Source organism: Paramormyrops kingsleyae, chromosome 8, assembly GCF_048594095.1.
Source record: "Paramormyrops kingsleyae isolate MSU_618 chromosome 8, PKINGS_0.4, whole genome shotgun sequence".
NCBI classification, from domain to species: Eukaryota; Metazoa; Chordata; class Actinopteri; order Osteoglossiformes; family Mormyridae; genus Paramormyrops; species Paramormyrops kingsleyae.
This window is the reverse complement of record NC_132804.1, coordinates 31,727,928-31,746,474: the sequence shown is the minus strand read 5'-3', so window position 1 is coordinate 31,746,474 and position 18,547 is coordinate 31,727,928. Positions and strand designations below refer to the sequence as shown.

Below are 18,547 nucleotides of genomic sequence, written 5' to 3'. Positions count from 1 at the left end.
CATGCCTACATACACAGCAACTGTGAACAGATCTCAGCCCACAAGAGGTCTAGAAAACAGAGATAATGATATAATCTGATGAAGCACAGTGGGTTACTTTGTTGCTGTGTATTCCTAGCAGGAAACAAACAGGGCAAGATCATCTCTCATAGCCAGCTGTGTTAAAGGTCTCCCACTTTCACAATATCCACAGTATGAGGTACTAGTACTGATGTCCTTAAGTCCTTGACGTCACTGCTTCAGACCTAGATCAGCCTCAGAGTTACAGAGCAAGGAGAATACAAATGAACCACAGTGATAAACCCTGCCTTTATGATACTGCCTTTATTTATTTATCTCAGTGAAACAGATATTTATTCATTCAATTACTGCTTCACCTCACTAGTTAAAGTTTAGTTTCCCTATCCAATAAAGATAATCCTCAATTAATGACTTTTTTTTCATTCTCAGCCCATATCATGGGGTATTCTCTGATAATCCATCTGCACATCCTGAACACACTGACCTGGATATTCTCAACTGCACAGTTACACAATCTACGGATGAAACTATAGGCTAAATCCTCGGTTTAGAGGAGAAAATCATTACTTTAATAAGCCAGAGAGAGAGAGAGACAACTGGCACTGAAGTAATGTGATACCCCTGAAGGAGAATTACGTTGTTCAGTTGTTTCACAAAAATGTATCTATATATCTTATGCATCCATAGGAGAGCAGGACAGTGTAAGCACATTTGCACATTTTCTTCACCAGGGTAGCACAAAAAACATAATTCAGTGTTTTCTTACTGTCTCTAACATTTTTACTATTACAAGTACATGGCTCAGCTCTCAGAAAGAGCACATTTTCAAAATTCAACTTTTGCATACAGTAAATCTAAGTTTCCTTTCTCTAGGAACTGCATTTTATTTTGGTTATTAAAAACCAGTGAAGGGCTTGGAGTAACAAGTCATTGCATGTATATAAAACTCTGACCTTCATGAGATAAGCACCCCAAAATTGAACAGGTTTTTAAAAACATTTTGAGCCTCAAAAAAGGCATGTGTGGCATGGGTAAAACATTTTCCACTTATTTGGAAAGAAGGTACTCTTTACCTGCTCCCAAATGAAGAACAAATGTGTTGTTATTCACAGGAGTGTAGGAGTCACAAGGCTCTAAACTTGAAAGAGGAAAATCACTGAAACTACGCACTAATCTCAGTCTGTTTTAATTCACTTCTTTCACAGAAAAAACAGAAAGTGTACCTGAATTGTACGCCTACCTAAATTGTAAAGTGCGTAAAATGTTTTAGGAGATTTTCAGAGGATTTATCCTTTGTGTAGTAAAATGGTGACATGCCACTTGTCAAGTTTTCAACAAGCCTTAGCTGAGCCATGTAACTGTGTAATAAAAAAAAATAAAAAGAAAAGTTACAGCCCATAAGAAAAACACAAATAATTATCATTTTTCTGCCTAAACCTATGAGGGTCAAATGAGACTAAAACCAACAACACAACTGTCACTCTAGATCTGCTAACAAGGAATAAATTCCATTTTCCCTAAAAATCAGACTCAAATGCTGAACAAGGACAATGTTAAATGAACACTCAATTCCATTGTGTACATTTCACTTTAAAACTTCAGTTTCCTATATTTGGTTTGATAGTTGTCATGCACACTGAATAAACACTGAATACCTGCAGTTCACACCAGGCAACTTCAACCCAGGTGTCCGTGTCCAGACCCTTGTAGACGGTCTTGAAGGATCCTCTCCCAAGCTCAATGTCAAACTTGAGAAACCTGCCACTTGGTGAGGTGGAGACGGCTTTCATCTCCGCCTCCTCCTCGTTCTCATCGCTGACCGCTTTGCCAGTGCTGCTCTCATGGTCGGAGGCGGCAACGTGGACTTTGTGATCAGTGTCATTGCGTTCCTTGTCTTCGTCAGCGCTCACACTCTCCGTGGCACTGTGCTTGTGAGCGCCTTGGCTCTCGGTGCTCGACGTCTCCCGGCGCGTCCCACGTGTCCTGTCAATGTTCCCATTCACGGGCTTGTTGATATTGTCACATTCAGCGGCTTCAGACGTTTGGTCGTCAGAGTCGGACAGCCACAGGTTCTTCCTGACAAACCTTTGACGGAGGAGTCCTTGATAATTTGAAGAAAGGTACACGCTGGGGTCGCTTCCTCCTTTTGGTGTTGCTGCATTGCTGATGTAGTTGACGTTGCTATCACTGATGCTCCCGTTTAAGACATCATTAGTGTTCACGTCCAGGTGTGAACTGGAAACAGATGAAGATGTATATTCCAGCTTGGGATCTATACTGGTTACGCCCCCTGACTCCATATCTGGTGCCAGTTGAGAACGTTTTTATTGCTGATGTACTCTTGCCAGCACGATCTTCTTCCAGAGGCCGAATGGGTAGCTGCAGTGCTGGCGTGTGCTGACGCAGTCTGCCATCATCGCTACAAAACCATTAGCACACCGTAAACACAATGACGATGCGTCTATTTTTAATGTGATTTTCTAAATATTGCATAAAGCTGTAAAAAAAATACAGTAGCCTCATTAATTTTTTTAATTAATATTATTTGATCTTCATAATGCACCTAACCACGAAATAATATTATTAGCACATTGAAGGGTAGAAAGCCATAGTTCTAGCACAATGCCAGCGTGGCGAATTAACAAAAGCCCGAAACTGTCGTGATTCAGCAGTTTCATAAATCATTGTACTCGATTTTACAGTAACTGTCCGGATTAAAATAAATATTCATGCAGCGAAATGAACCTGCGCATATGCACAATCCTTTCTTTCTGTCCCGGAGCTGAACTGAACAATTTGCAACGCTCTTTTTTATATAAAACAACATTTTTAAGGTTCACAAACGTGAAGTACAATATGGATATTACAAAACAATACCCTTTTGCAAGTTACAGACTCCATCTGCACCGGGATCTTTCACATTGTCATAAAGACAGTAATGCACTGGTACAGCACATCTTTTTTTCTACATAGGACCCACGCCCCTAGCAACCACTCTCATCCAATAAAACTGCACGTTTTCTGACCATACCGCTTTCAGCACAGGGGTCTATCTGGGCGACACCATTCAGTTCGTTCACCGGTGTGTGTGGGTCACACAACCCAATACACAGCCAAAGAGTTGGTTTCGTAAAGTTTTTCTCGATTCTCAAATGACAATTAACATTTGCAAAACAACAAGTGTAATTCCCACACCATAATGTGACTTCTGCATGGCAGAACACTTCTTATTGCTTCACACAAACGTTTCAATACATATATACAAATGATTTTGTACAAGTCTCATCATCTGGCACTATTTCCAGTTGCTTTAGTCTTGTTGGTCAAAATAGATTATGTAGTTTCCCACTGTAATAATTTTACACCCAAAACTACATATGTATGTGATATTTGTGTTAGCAGTTAACCAAAATTATTTTCAAAATTATTCTAAAATATATTCAACAAATTGCAATGATAAAGCATCGTTGTGTTTCTGGTTCCCACAGTATATGAATTTGTTGTTCTTGTACTGCCACTTTGCTGTTTTTGTGTTACACAGTGCTGTGTGACCTTTTTGTTTGGAGGCACTGACTAATTAATTGATGGAACTGTTTGATTTTGAAACATCAGTTAATTGTTTTGGGTCATTTACACACTTTGGCAGCTAAACCATAGTGTTGTGCTACAGTATATGCATAAACCGTTTTGAGAAATGGTCTTATAGTCTTGAGAATGTTAAATATGTTTCATGAAATGTGCCAAAGCAATTGAGGAAAAACTCTAAATATGGAAATATTCAGCCCTACATTAATAAATTAAAAAAACAGGTTAATGCTGAGCATCTGATGAGCAGAATTTTTATATAGATAAGACAATATTCCAGACAACATCAGTAATAATAATAATAGTCACAGACGCGGGGCATGGTGCAGGTGGGAAATGAGGGTCCAAGGCAAAGAGGTATATGAAACAAAACACAAAATACACCAAAGGGTAAACCACAAAATATAATGACCTTGTGGGGTGAAAAGCAAATGAGAGGAACAGGAACTAATACAAAATATCAAAAAGTAATAACTAGGGAAAAGAGCAACAGAGAGAGGAGAGAGAGCAGAACTAGAAGCACCAAATAGAGCAACAACACAAAAGAAGTTCAACAATAGCTGAATGGAGAACAGAACAGGAGCAGGCACTTAAATACACACAAGGGTAACAAGATAGGCAGCTAGGAACAATACCCAAATTAACCAATCAATGAAAGCACAGGATAACGAACAACAGGTGAAAGTCACAACGACTAATAAGCAAAGAAACTAGGAAACATAGCAAGCATAAACAGTAGGAAAATACTAAAGGTTTACAATACTGGGACAATTTAGACTATAACAATATGCAATCATAATTAGACACAGCAGAAGGGGGAAAAACCTACAACAGGAAAATGATAAATGAAAAGGAAACGGAAAACCAAAAAACAATGAATACAGGTGTGGTCGATGTCTAGCGAGCCTCAAACCCATGAACAAAGGGTCCACATGCTTAACTCATCAAGCTATGCTGTAGTCCAGGAAGCAGGTGTAACACACAAGGGTTATCAGACAGGTAGTGAAAAGATGGGTTGGCCAGCAACACCTGCTGGTCAAACAGGGAAAAAAAATCCATCTTAAGTTTCTCAACAGTCATACTCATGCCTTACACCACATACACTCACAATCACTAACACTTGCATCCAACACTTCACCTCTCACACAGGTGCGTGGGGGAGGAGAGTGGGCGGGTCTTCCTACACCCCTGCTCCCTGTCCGCGATGGTGGGGGGGCACTCGGGTAGTTGTCCGGCTGGCAGCGCCCTCGGGTTGCGGCTGGCGCTGGGGGGTGGCGTCCGTTCCCCCGCATGGCGGAGGGCGGTCCGGAGTGGATGGGCTTATGTCTTTTTGTCTCTGTGTATGTTGTGTGAGTGGGAGTATGGTCTATGTGTATGGCTGAGAGGTGTGTCTGCGAGGTGTCTGTGTGGGCAGTGTGGGCCTGGGTCCGGGGCTAGCTGCTCCTTCCTGGGCGCGGCTGCCTCCTTGGCATGGTTGCTGTCCCTCCTCCCCGGGTGGTGGCCTGGGGGTGGCTCGGGCCTCTCCGGCGCGGGTGGGGCTCTCTACCGGGGGCCGGTCGTCTCCCGGCCGCCTGGGGTCCGTGGGCCCTGCCCCTGGCCCGTGCGGGAGCAGCCGTCACCCTCGCGGGGTCGGCTTCCTGTTGCCTCTGATTCTCTGGGGCTCGTGCCCTTTTGGCTGCGGGGGCTGCGCCTGGGTCCTCCCTCCTCCTCCTGCTGGGGTGGGGACCCGGCTGTTGTTGGGACGTGGGGCCTTGGCTCTTCCGTGCTCTTGGGGGGCTGCGGACGCCTTGGGTCTCCGCCGGCCTCTGGTTCTTGTGGGGTGTGGTTGCGGCCCCCCACCTTCGCTATCAAGTGCATTCCATGGAGAAATTCACACGCACCCAACACACGCATACTGTACATGTTCAAACACCTCCCCCAAACAGATGAACACACATGCAAATACACCTCCAAGCTCCCTTCCAAGCACATGCAACAATTTTGTATGTCTGTAATCTATATGTCTTATTTTCTTTATTTCTGGTTGTGTCTTTGTATTTATGCTTTTTTGGTTGTATTTCAAATGCGTTTTTTTTTTCCTTTTCTTGCCTTATGTGCTTTTTACGTTACTCCTGTCTTTCTTAGCCTCTCTGTCCCACTGTTGTCTCTGCCTTTGTTCGTGTTTTTCTCTCTCTCTCTCTCTCTCTCTCTCTCTTTCCTTCCTTCTCTTTAATGTCTCTCCCTACCCCTTTTCTTCACTCATTTTCCTAATCTATCACTCCCTTCCCAGCAGCACGGCAACTGGAATATTTTACATGTATTAAATAAAATACAACAAATATACGAATAAAAAGAAATTTACCAACATGAAGGGCCTATACAGAGTTTATAGAGCCCCTCATGGTAAAGCAAATATGCCTGACACAGCAGTGCATTCAGACCATTATTCTGCTTGCGAAAGCTGCTGGACAGGACACATTTAAAAAAAATTAAAAAAAAAACAGGGAAGAGACATGAAGGCCAGGGGAGGACGGGCGCTTAACCCTGACATACATACATACATACATAAATAAATAATGTTTACATGTTCTCCGTGTATTTGATTGCACAACCCAAAAACTTGAAATGTAAGTGTGTACTCTGCAATGGACTGGTATCCCATTCAAGTATCCCTGTGCCCTAAATAAATAAAAAATAAGAAGAAAGTATATAGTATAGTGTAGTACAGTATAATAATGCCACCCAAGCGTCATACATCTGAAGCTGATTATAAAAGATGCTTTAACTATTGATACTATTTCAGAGTATCTTCCATTACTAAAATAAATTCTAATTTAAAGCAGAAATTATACGAACATGAAACAGGAGCTAAAGTAGCCTGATGTAAAAAGTAAAGCTGAGAATATTATTGCGGGTTAAAGTAAAAATAAATAAGATCACAATTTTATGTGAAATCCATGCACTGCCAAGCCAAAAAAAAGTCACATACTTTAATATTTGTTTGGACAGCCTTTAGCTTTGATTTTAGTGCACATTCGTCAATGTATTATTACCATGTGCTTATGCAATATCAATGAGCAGCGTCTAAAATTTAATTTTATCCTGTTGCTATTCTTCTTTAATCACTTTTGCATTTATATAGATTTGAAAATGACAATATCTAAAAAAAGCATTTAAAACATATTTATTATACATGAAGTTTAGATAAGTTTAGGACCTAAACTTAAACTGGTAGCCCTTCCTATGGCTCAGTACCCGTGAAGTAGCTCTCAATTTCAAAAATGTTGGTGACCCCTGCTGTAAAGTCTTCAGCACATCTCAAAGACTTCCAATGGAGTTAAGGTCAAGACTCTGTGGTGGCCAATTCATGTGTTCTTCGACAATGATAATTACCCAATGAATCTTGGCATTATGGTCCTGAAATATGCCCACGCCATTAAGAAAGAAAAAAATCTATTGATTCGATAACCTGATCAATCAATAGCTTCAGGTACTCGGTTGACTTCACTTGCCACCTTCCAATTTTGTATTTTTAGTAGCAACAGTAGCAGCAGTAGTAACATTTTAAAAATTATTTTTGTCTTGACGGTAAGTACCAGTTAAACACCGGACTTACAGTAGCCTATAACCCATTCTAAGGTTTAGAGTTTATATTGTAGCAATGGACTTATCTTTATTGCGAGTGATTAAACAACAACAAATTTAATCTGGAGATGATATTGTGGTGAAAATAGCGGCTTGACAGTACATCGGGACAGTTAAATTACCGCACAGATACAGTATGTGCGGAAACATACTTCTCCCTCGACTTAGGGGTGGAGGTCGGGGGTGGGGATTTCCGGACTTTGCTAACCTTGAAAGCGTTAAATTGTTGAAGTGGTTATTCATTTACTATTTCTTGCGCTATGTTAAAACTACACTGCTTATAGCAGGTACATTAGGTGTGAAATTATAGTGAATTTTCACTTTGTCTGATATACATCACCATGGAGGTTATGGAAATGAATGGAGAACTAGAGGTAAGAAATCGGAAAAAATATATTATTGTGGGCTATAGATTTTAATACAACCCCAACATATTGTACCGTATCGCTTCTGTGCAAAAGCTAACAGGGACATCTTTGTTTTTAAGCCAATATTATTTTTATTTTGAAATACTACCATCAAAATAGACGTCTGTTTACAACAATTAACAACAACTGTGGGCATTTGACTTTTAGGGCAGTACGTACGTGTGACAATATAGATTTAAGTCTTTAGTTTCCAGAAGCTCTATTCGAAAAGCATCAGTGATTATAGCCTTTCAAGGACATGTATGTGGCTAACGAACAAGAAGTTTCACTTATTTTCATTGCCTGATTCCATTATACTTCCACTTTTACATATTTGTCATATTTAGATGCTTTTTGTCCAAAGCGGCGTACAAATTAGGCAAACAGCACATTACAAACAAAGGTCCAGTCAATGTCTCAACTATACGTAAGTACAGAAATGAATGCCCAGGTCCAAGTGCATGTAAGCAGTACTAGGGTAAGAACTACACAGCATGTTCTAACAAAGCAAGAACCTTCAAACTATTCAATAACCAGAAGTGCATCAGAGCGCAACGAGGCATATTATAAATATTTATAATTATAAATAATATACGTATCTAAGAAGAAAATATATGTACGCGTGAAGAAAAAATATCTATGTAAGACAGAAACATGTATGCGTGAGAGAACGTATAATGGAAATGAAAGGTAGGTCATCGCGCTGTGATTGGCTAAGAAGCACTTGCTGGTCATTTATCGCACTCTGATTGGCTGAGAAGCATTTCCGTGAAGTTGGCACGCAAGTTTAAAGATTTTAATTAAACAGTGGCCTGTACTACGAAGCGGGGTTACTGGCTTATCGGGGTAACTTGTCGGATTTAAGGTACCACAGTTTAAATGGACTTCATATTCGCTCACTTACATTTTGCCCAGACTACCTTAAATCCAACAAGTTACCCCGATAAGCCAGTAACCCCGCTTCGTAGTACAGGCCACCGGTCTCAGTTGTGTATGCCGTGTTTCTGCCGCTGGATTTTTTGTTTGTCCTTCAAACAGGTCTCAATTGTTTGTGCAATTGTGCCGTTTAAAAATGTTCGTGTTGTTATTTCTGAGATATCCCTCTTGGTTTATTCTATTACATGATCGTTGTATTATGCTCATGCTCTTGTTTCTCATATAAACAGAATGTTTGCAATATGTTTGATGCATAGTGATAGTCGTGGGGGTCCGGAGCCTTTCCCGGAAGCCACGGGTGCAAGGCAGGAAACAACCCAAGAAGGGGCACCAACCCATCGCAGGGCACACTCACACACCATTCAAACCAAACCATATTCACCGCAGCATGTTTTCTGACCATAGGGGTAAACTGGAGGAAATCCCTCAACATCATACAGAGAACATGCAAGCCCTGATCCTAGAGATATGAGGCAGCAGTGCTAACTACTGTACCACCGTGGCACCCCTCAAGACCCTTTCAAATTTTCATAAAGAAATGCACACTTTCAGAGAAAAGTACCAATTTGTACTTTTGAGGGTACAATACTTGTCACTGGGGCTGTACCCTCAAGGGTTGTAGCCTAACTTTAGGTAAATGTACCTTTTAGTCTAATTTAAGGTACTAAAATGGACTTTTTGTGCCATTAGAGGTACATTAATGTTGTTTGTTCCTTGGAGAACAAAACTGTACCAGGGCTGTACCCTTTGTTCTGACAGTGCACATGCATGCAGTAAATCAATGAAAAGACTCCTCCTCCCCAAGTGGTATAACCCTGCAATTATTAATCTCAGAGAAAAGGTGGCAGCCCCTTCCAACATGGTACGAACCTGCGTTGCGGGAAACTAAACTGTCTTAAACTGTCTTAAAAAAGTACATTGTCGCGAGACTGAAGTTTGCACTTTCAGGATATCACTCTTTTGGCCATGCACTCAGGCTTTGATTGTGGAAGCCATGCTGAATTTTGTATTTTGGTTTTGCTAGTAGTGGCTGGAAGGGGAATTCACACGATTCACCTGTTACTGCCGTGTGTGTGTAAGACTCTCTTATTTTTCTTATTTTCAAACAGAGACACAGGGGGATTCATGGCCGATTTGGGTGGCTGTTGAGTGTTTCCTAGATTACACAAGGAGCCTGCATTTTTGTCTTTGTACTGGCCAGCAATTTTGAAATCCAAGACATAATGGGTATTTTGGTGAAACCTGAGCAATGCAATTCTGGAAGAAATCCTGAGTTGCTTAACTGTTACAGTATACTAATTGAAAATGAATCTTCTGCACCACCCTGGATGTTTCAGGCTTGAAAACAGGACATGACACTTACACAGGGTATGGGAGAGTTGCTGAGTAAAGAAAAATGAGCCCATTTGAGGAAGCAAGGGGTTCATACAGTATCTGAGAATTTCAATGAAAGTGTAGATTACACTCTAGTTACCCATGGCCCCATGGGAAATTCACCACACAGACCGTGAAGACTGACTGGAATGAAGGCTCTGCTTAAGATTAAACTATTTGTCTTATATTTATGTAGTAGGTGCTTCTATCCAAAGTGATGTACAATTGGGGGATGAGGGTCAGCAAGTCCCTGAAACAGTCAGGGTTAGTAAGGGCCTTGTTCAAGGGCCCAACGATGAAAATACCACTGGAATCTGTAGAACCACACAACACCCCACACAGTTAATAGATCAAAGCCACTTATAACGTTTGTCCATAAACCATGCTGTATCATAAAGGTTTTGTGACTCAGACAGAAAAACTGAAAAGCTCAGGACATTCATCAAAATCCCATCATCTTTTGTAGGTAACGTGATCAACAAGATTGTAGATTTTGAGTGTAACTTGCTATCCTACTCCTTACATAAATGATAAGGTTGTACTGGGTCCACCATTGTCTGCTGACTGAAATGAATTTGACACCCCTGTGCTATGGCATTAGATACCCTAGCTGTTTGCTTCTTAAACTTTCAAATTATTATGTCTCTGATTCCCACTGTCCACCAGGTGTCCACATGTCCTGCTATACATTCATTGCCTATTGGGGTTTTTCTAATTTAAATTTAAATTGTTTGTGTGTCTATATTCAAGTGATATTTACACAAGCCAAGAAATAAGTATTTCAGTGTATGGCATAATCAGTTCATCATGTACATGACAAATAAAGGACTTTGACTTTTAGACTCTTCGTGACGAGGCTCACAGACGTCCACAGCAGCAGGCCGGCCCCCTCAACATGAACCACTACGCTAACAAGAAGAGCGCGGCAGAGAGCATGCTGGATGTAGCCTTGCTGATGGCCAATGCATCACAGCTGAAGACTGTCATGGAGGAGGGGTCTGATTTTACCTTTTACTATGCACTAATCGGGCTTATCAGCATCTCCCTCGCCCTTCAGATCCTGGTGGGCATCCTCCTCATCTTCATTGGTGAGCAGTATTTGTTTGCTAAAATGCTCTTGACAGTACAGTGTAGTACACGAACATATCACAGCCTCTATTACTCAACTCCACATTCACCTCAATATGGTCAACTAACGGTTAACCACTGCTTGTCACCACCATGCCACTGTGGTAAAAGATGGGATACCAGGGTTCCTCTACAGCCGAGCCACATTGAAGAAAGTTGTGAAAACCTATTAATGTATTTAAGCAATTCAGGGACTTGTTCTGTCAAATCAATGTCATTTTGTAAATCTGACTCATGGTGTCCTCCCAGCCTGCCAAATTACAGCTTGTTTTAAATGCAGATGCTAGAGGCATTTTTGAGTGCAGCTGATGATTAAACTTTTTTTTCAATCTGTGTTACCACAAACACTGCCCGCATATGGATAATGTCAAGACTGTGACAGCCTGCAGATCTGTTGAGTCATTATCCATTGCTGGAAGAATCTCAGCAGCCTGAATATGATACATGCATTGGATAAAGCTTCAAAATGTCACACAGAATGTGGGTATAAACATATACCACATCCATTATTTTTCCTACATCACCCACACATGTAATATCCTATAAATCAGCACTTAACTCAGAATCTGAATGGCTCACAGGGACTCGACCCATTTTGTCACATAGGATTAGATGGCAGTCTAGGGCTGCACTGGCCACCTGGCATATTAGGCAAAATTCATCATAAGAGATTGACCTCCCTCCTTGGCAAATTCTTTTGTAGAGACCCCCCCACCCGGCAAAATTTACCATGGGGCCGATTTTAAATCCCTGTCCAGCCCTGTGGCAGGGTTCTCAAAACCTAAACTGATTTCTACACCCTCTGCAGTGAAGTGGGACCTTAATGACGAGCATAAGCACCACAAACTGAATGTTCTGGAGAACCTCACCACAGCGCTGATCTTCCTCATTGTGGTGGTGAACATCTTCATCACCGCATTCGGTGTCCAGAAGCCCACAGGACGGTCAGACGTGGGTTGAGCTGTCTGACCATTTAGCAGATGTGTGCTTCCATGACTCCCTAATTCAGCAAGGTGGGTTTCCCTTATCGTTGTGGCCCATGAATTTTCTGCAGTGAGACATAGTTAGTGAGGAAAATCTCATGGTTTTATACAGAAGAACTAAATCAAACCAAATAAGGAAACCCTTGATCCCTCATCATTACCATGCAAATATACTTTCTTCTTTTACAATTTAATGCATGGTTAGTTGTATGACTTAGGTCTATATATGAGATTCTCAGCAATAGCACTGATCTCTCTCTCTCTCTCTCTCTCTCTCTCTCTCTTCAGGTCCTTCTTGTTCTGCCCTTTTCCAAGAACTAATGGAGAACAGAATCTGATTTCAGCAGAGGATGGAATGACTCATCATAAACAACAATGTCACACATTTTATAGACTGCCACACTGATTGTTTTTCTTGCTTTTTCTACTCTTGGGAAAAAATTGTCAGTGGTATTTTTCATTGTTTGCAAGATCAGATTTGCATATCAAGACATCACAGTTACTTTGATAGTTTCAAATATTTTATATAATGTCTGTGAAGCAATGTCTACTCAGGTTCTTCTACAGTAGGAATCATAAACATTAGATACCTAGTAGGCCCAGAATCACAGTAACCCTGCATAGGACAAGTGTATAGAAAATGGATGGATGGATGGATGGATGGATGGATGGGGACACCATGAAATACTTGAAAACCATTTGTTATTACCTCTTGTTGAAGCTTTGTATGAGAATAATTCCTTTTAATGGAAACTAACTAATGTATGTTCAGTCGCTAAATCACTATGTATATCACTTTGCATCAATACATCGATATAATTTGCATTTTGAAATGCATTACATGAGAATTACATGCTATTTACATGATTTATTTGTAAAATTGAGTCAAACTATTTAGGCCTACATGTTTACAATATTTAAAAGGTTTTGTGTTATCTTTACCATCCTATTCAAATGGCATATAATGTACTCTATCTTATAAAGTTTATACAAGATTTGTGTCATGCCATTTAGACTCCATATTTAGATATAAACCCAGAATGAATATAACAGGTCTACATATTAGTATTAGCATAAAAAGCAAACTATGTATGTATATGAAAGTCACAGACACTGATAACTGCATTTGGTGGCATGGTAGCTCAGTGGGCAGTGATCCAGGGTTCAAATCCTCCCTTTGCCCCTGTATGTAGAGTGTACATTTACATTTGTTTCTTCTGGTTACTCCTGGGTTTCCTCTCATGATGCAATGACACATAGTGTATGGTTGTGCATACATTGTACATGCCATATGATGGACTGGCATCCTATCCAGAGTGTACCCCTGTGTTTTGCTGTGATGTCTGGAAAAGGCCCCAGAAGGCCATGTGACCTTTCTCAGGGTAAGTGATTGGTCGAAGGAGGGACAATAAATATTTGAACTTGCAGCAATGATAATTACTAGGTACTTAGAAAGGAAAAATGAACATTGGTTGAAGCTTTACTTGCATGTTCTTGCAGAGTGGACATGAAAGAACTACCCACTTCCTCGTTGAAAGTATTATGTAAAGATATGATGAAATCTGTTATTGGTCTGTTAACTGCTTGGCCAACTCAGGCATTTACTGACCAAAGGGCTCCCTGTGAGCTGGCCCAGAACTACACAGCGAGAAGGGAGCTTAATATCAAAGTTTAAGTCCATTAAAATATATAATCTGTCTACACCTACATTTATTCATTTATAATGGAGACTAAGAACTTTTCAGTGTATATTTTCTATATGACTGTATTATTCTTAAAGTGCTGAACCAAGATGCATGGCTGAATCCTTGAAGGCCACATATATATTTAAACTGTTTGTTCTGAATTTAAAGCAAATGTTTTTGACAGTTAGTTTTTCAGATATAATGAGCTGTTATGATTGTGGTAGTGTGAGGAGTGGCACATGATAAAATGAATCTTGGCGAATTAAAGGATTAAGAACACAAGGTTAAACCTTTAACAAAACGTTTTTACAATAATGGCGTAGAAGCGCTTGTCAGAGAGATCTCTGATACGAAAACGAATCAAAAATAAATAGCAGACCCATTTGCCTCACTTGTATGCTGGTTTGGACAACAGCATCTTCCAAATAAATAAATTATAATTATGCTCAAAAAGGTACATGCTAATGAAAACAGTTCTTCCAGAATCAGGTCTGAGGACTGGTATAGCAGCACATGGGTGTATTTTTAGGTGCCTAATCCTCACCCTTGAAGCCTGCACCGTATATTACTGAAGTAATTAATTCCTTGAGTTATTGGAATGCAATTCACATAGTGTCCCTGTCAGGCACTCTCTCAGGCATTCTCTAAAATGAGTAATTCTCTAAAACATAAGAACACAATAAATTTACAAACGAGAGGAGGCCATTCGGCTCATCAAGCTCGTTTGGGGAGAACTTAACTAATAGCTCAGAGTTGTTAAAATCTTATCTAGCTCTGATTTAAAGGAACCCAGGGTTTTAGCTTGTGCTACAATAACGGGACAACTATTCCATACAACTACACGCTGTGTAAAGAAGTGTTTTCTTAAATTCATTTTAAAATGTTCTCCCACTAATTTCCACTTATGGCCACGAGTTCTAGTATTTAAACTAATTTTGAAGTAGCCATTTGGCTGAACAGCATCCAGACCTGTTAGAATCTTATATACCTGGATCATGTCCCCCCTTAGTCTCCTTTGCTCAAGGCTAAACAGATTCAGCTCAGTTAACCTCTCCTCATAAGACATTCCTCTAAGACCAGGAAACAGCAATGTCCTTCTTAAGGTATGGTGACCAAACCTGCACACAATATTCTAGGTGGGGTCTTACCAAGGAATTATATAATCTTAGCATCACCTCCCTTGACTTAAACTCCACACACCTAGAGATGTAACCCAACATCCTATTGGCCTTTTTTATTGCTTCCCCACACTGGCGAGAGTGGGACATGGAAGCATCAACATACACACCGAGATCTTTCTCATAACCACCTACCTTTATTACAGTGGAACATGACTTCAGCTGTTAAAAACACAGGTAATAAATCCCAGATGTATAATAACCAATATTCCAGAAAGATAAAAAATGGCCGATTAAAAATGTATATATACATATTTATATAATACATCCATGTCCCCTGTCATTAAAAGCAGAAATCAGCACCGTTCATTCTTAAAGGCTGTTACAATGAATTCTGACTTTATACACGAGCAAACAAAAACAAGCTTAATACAGTATAATTTAAAGCTCTTTGGCATATGAATAAATGTAACAATAAACTGAAACATAACTGAATATTTAAATACATTTATAAGAAATATTTCCCACCACTGCCTCACTTGTGAGGGCAGGCATCCATCCATCCATCCATCCAGCCAGCGTCTTCCCCAGCCTTGTACTGCCTGGGATAGGCTCCAGGCCTCCCTGACTCGAAGAAGCAGCCAGAAGATGGACGGATGGACCCCTTGCTTAACCTAACGATTTTTGCCCAATTTTTCTGCATATAACAGCAACAGCGAGGTAGTTGGTCTGCTCAAGCCCAGAGCTGTATATGCCAACACCGCCCTGGCACCATCCCACAGGGCACCATCTGAAAAGACAGAGAGATGCCTGTCCTTCAGGGTAAAAAGTGTCAGCTGATTAATTACATGAGCAATAAGTGTAATTCACCTAAAAAGCCCATTTCAGACACATACTGGTGATTGATGAATCCTGCACTGATAAAACTTACCACTGTAGTAATACAGTAGAGCGCCCCCTACTGCAAGGCCAAAGCAGCTGAAGAAAAACAAAGGACCTGTGGGGTGACAGAAGGGGGTTAGTCACCATAGATTTGTATGACTGTGTAGGCAAGTCTGAGTATGGGTAGGAATGTATGGGATAAAATTCCTTTAGGAAATCCCAATTTATCAGCCGTCGGAAGGTTTCACTTACCCCTGTTGTTAAGTACAAATCGCTCCTGGGGGGATTTATTAGCTTGCTCTGTGTTTCCTACAGTGGGAACAGAATGAGTCATATCATCATTAAATTTTAGGAGTATTTTCTCAAAAAACAATTAAAAACAACTTAGAATAGCTCAAGCTTTGAGTGTTGTTCTGACCAGGGTGAGCGGTCCGTGTGGGCAGGCTGAAATACATGTCCTCCGCGTGCAGATGGAGCAGCCGGTACAGCTGGTGACAGGCCTCCTCCCCCTTCCCTTGCAGGTGTGTCAGGAGCTCAGCCATTCGCAAACAGGTGGGCACATCCAGGTTCTGTAACTGGAGTAAGCAGAGTGACAGAGGACTGGCCTGGGGAGGTGGGGCTTACACACCTCCGCAGACAACTAACATGACTGGAGCACACACACACAGGCATACAAATGGAGGCTCTTACAACAATCTGTCCAGCTTGCTTGCCAAATATGAGAAATGAAATAATTTAAACTTAGTTAGTATGAGGTCCACAGGCAGTGGGAAAAATATAAGGTTTAAGTGTATTTCGGAAGGATAGGAGTGGACTTACTTTATGCGCTTCTGCGTATGTGAGTATCTGAGGGGAGCTCTGGTTGAGCTCCTGGATGAGTTTATCCAAGAGCCTGGAGTCCATTCTGCGATCTACTCTGAGAAACCAGGAGTCCCTCAGCAGCTGCTTCTGGAAGGTTTCTGCAGGTCAGACAGCGGTGCTATTATCAAAACTACAATTACCACAAAGCCCTTACAAAACTCTTTCCGCGACCAAAGCAAACTATAAAAAGCATAGTGGATCTGGGTGTGGGCATTTCAACCGGTTTGACAGCGTTTCTGATTAAGGAAAAGCACTGAAACGTTTGCGTTAAATAAAATATAATCTACTGTCACTACGAGACAACTACATTGCATTAGATAGTAACTATGACATGGCCGTGACTATATAACACGCAAACATCAGAGTAAACAACTCACTGTACGTACCTCGCCGCAAAGCACGGACGTCGTACTAAAGCACTATAACTTGTAATCGATTTGTGAACATTTGCTTGCATACTTTAGGCATTTTATCAACGAGAATATTTCACGGGTGTTCTGAAAGATAGCTATGCGATTATGATGCAGTTTGGAACAACATTCTGCACCAGTGCTTTGAAGTGGGCCGGGGCTCACCGGGACACAGTTACAGTACCGCAGCTCTTTGTTTTTACAGAGTACCGGCACCTCTCAGTATCTACCAGTCGTTATCTTGAAATTCACTTGCTGCGAAACGGGATTTACGTACCTCCTCTCATCCTGAAATATCCAGATTCAGTTTATTGACAACGATCCGACGCTAAAACTTCTCGCTCTTCCATCACTTCCTTACTTACCGCGGCAAATTTGGAACAATACTGCCACCAAGCGGCTGATTGCGGTCATAATCAAACAAGTTAACAAAGCAGGAACACAACTGTCCTAATGGATATTATGAGTACTATGTGTGAAATATGAATGATATGAGTCTTTTATTTGTATTCGATCTGCCCGTTTAACTACCCAGTGATTTCATCTGTAATATTGTCACCCTCCCCCTGCTCTCCCACCCTCACATACACACTGATTTGTTTAAAGCTTCAGTAAATTAATATATTCAATAGACACCAATTCGAAATTAACATGTATTTAATTACACTTTAAAATAGTAGGATTCAATAGCATTAGCCATGCATATGTGATTAAGGATTTGAATAAGGTGCTCTACAAATTTATTTGAAAGAATAAGCCTCACTGTTTAAAAAAGGAAGTTATTGGCAATACTACAGAAAATAGGGAACTTATGGTCTTCGATTTTGAAACACTTAAATACACATTTAAAATCTTCCTGAAAAATAAAGAGAGTTCATGGAACTTCTTTTCTAGTCACTTATTTTGCATGATTTGAATGGATGTTATGGCGGGGCATGATGCAGGGAAAGACAATCCATGTTGTGATTCACAAACAAAGGTATCTATTTAAGTAAAACAAAACAAGAAATAATGGGGTGGCATGGTGGCGCAGTGGTCTCTGGGATCAGGGTTCGAGTTTCTGCCATGGCTCCGTGTGTGTTGAGTTTGCATGTTCTCCCTGTGTCATCATTGGGCTTTCTCCAAGCACTCTGGTTTCCCCCCACAGTCCAAAAAAACATGCTGAGGCTAATTGGAGTTACTAAATTGCCTGTAAGCGTGGATGTGTGAGTGAATGGTGTGTCAGTGTGCCCTGCGATGGACTGGCAGGCACTTAAATACATACATAAGGTAACCAAAACTTTTTCCAGAACAGAGACTTTTGTCGTGTTCACACAGCAGAAACTTGGCCCAACTGTAGTTCCTCAGAAGCAATTACAGAATCTTGTTTTAGACTAGGGGTGAATCGCAATATGCAGCACTTGTGTTCTCGTGTACCCATTTTATGTCATCTTCCATCGCCGAAGAATCAGTTCCAATACTAAGCACCCATGTACAGAGGACAGTAAAAATCCCTAGATGTTGTTCTTGCTCTGCCCCAAAGATATCGATTGC

General features: G+C 40.8%; 3 protein-coding genes across 11 annotated transcripts in view; 1 reads left to right on the top strand and 2 right to left on the bottom strand.

The window, feature by feature from the left end:
• LOC111835930 (serine/threonine-protein kinase WNK2-like) overlaps nucleotides 1-2,990 on the bottom strand; it is a 46,829-nt gene extending 43,839 nt beyond the window's left edge. For 7 of the 8 annotated variants that reach the window (XM_023796739.2, XM_023796743.2, XM_072715681.1 and 4 more), the window contains exons 1-2: nucleotides 2,899-2,990; nucleotides 1,677-2,440 (exon numbers count right to left, since the gene is read on the bottom strand). In XM_023796739.2, the coding sequence (XP_023652507.2) occupies nucleotides 1,677-2,321 (645 nt within the window). In that variant the 5' untranslated portion in view covers nucleotides 2,322-2,440; nucleotides 2,899-2,990. Of the gene's footprint in view, nucleotides 1-1,676 lie in introns of all 8 variants that reach the window. The other variant, XM_023796740.2, reaches the window with a different exon arrangement.
• Nucleotides 2,991-7,426: 4,436 nt separating this feature from the next.
• On the top strand, nucleotides 7,427-13,761 carry LOC111835881 (ninjurin-1-like). The gene is made up of 4 exons (XM_023796626.2): nucleotides 7,427-7,604; nucleotides 10,789-11,035; nucleotides 11,884-12,088; nucleotides 12,347-13,761. The coding sequence occupies exons 1-3, from the start codon at nucleotides 7,572-7,574 to the stop codon at nucleotides 12,033-12,035; spliced, it is 432 nt and encodes a 143-aa protein (XP_023652394.1). The 5' UTR covers nucleotides 7,427-7,571; the 3' UTR covers nucleotides 12,036-12,088; nucleotides 12,347-13,761.
• Nucleotides 13,762-15,036: 1,275 nt separating this feature from the next.
• LOC111835884 (caspase recruitment domain-containing protein 19-like) lies at nucleotides 15,037-17,396 on the bottom strand. Of its 2 annotated transcripts, none has more exons than XM_023796631.2 (6): nucleotides 17,292-17,396; nucleotides 16,563-16,702; nucleotides 16,162-16,318; nucleotides 15,996-16,052; nucleotides 15,793-15,858; nucleotides 15,037-15,651 (listed from the first exon to the last, which is right to left on the bottom strand). In XM_023796631.2, exons 1-6 carry the CDS (start codon nucleotides 17,299-17,301, stop codon nucleotides 15,536-15,538), a joined length of 546 nt encoding a protein of 181 aa, XP_023652399.1. In that variant the 5' UTR covers nucleotides 17,302-17,396; the 3' UTR covers nucleotides 15,037-15,535. The 2 variants fall into 2 exon arrangements, with proteins under 2 accessions (XP_023652399.1, XP_023652400.1); XM_023796632.2 differs by having other exon boundaries at nucleotides 16,563-16,722; nucleotides 17,292-17,381.
• Between the last annotated feature and the right edge of the window lie 1,151 nt (nucleotides 17,397-18,547).

Bases quoted from the DNA above. Each gene is read 5' to 3' on its own strand.
- LOC111835881 (XM_023796626.2), top strand. From the start codon at position 7,572: ATGGAGGTTATGGAAATGAATGGAGAACTAGAG. The intron at 7,605-10,788 runs GTAAGAAATCGG...TTTGACTTTTAG, and splicing joins AAATGAATGGAGAACTAGAG to ACTCTTCGTGACGAGGCTCA. The intron at 11,036-11,883 runs GTGAGCAGTATT...CACCCTCTGCAG, and splicing joins CATCCTCCTCATCTTCATTG to TGAAGTGGGACCTTAATGAC.
- LOC111835884 (XM_023796631.2), bottom strand. The intron at 16,319-16,562 runs GTAAGTCCACTC...TGCTTACTCCAG, and splicing joins CATACGCAGAAGCGCATAAA to TTACAGAACCTGGATGTGCC. The intron at 16,053-16,161 runs GTCAGAACAACA...TTCCCACTGTAG, and splicing joins CACACGGACCGCTCACCCTG to GAAACACAGAGCAAGCTAAT.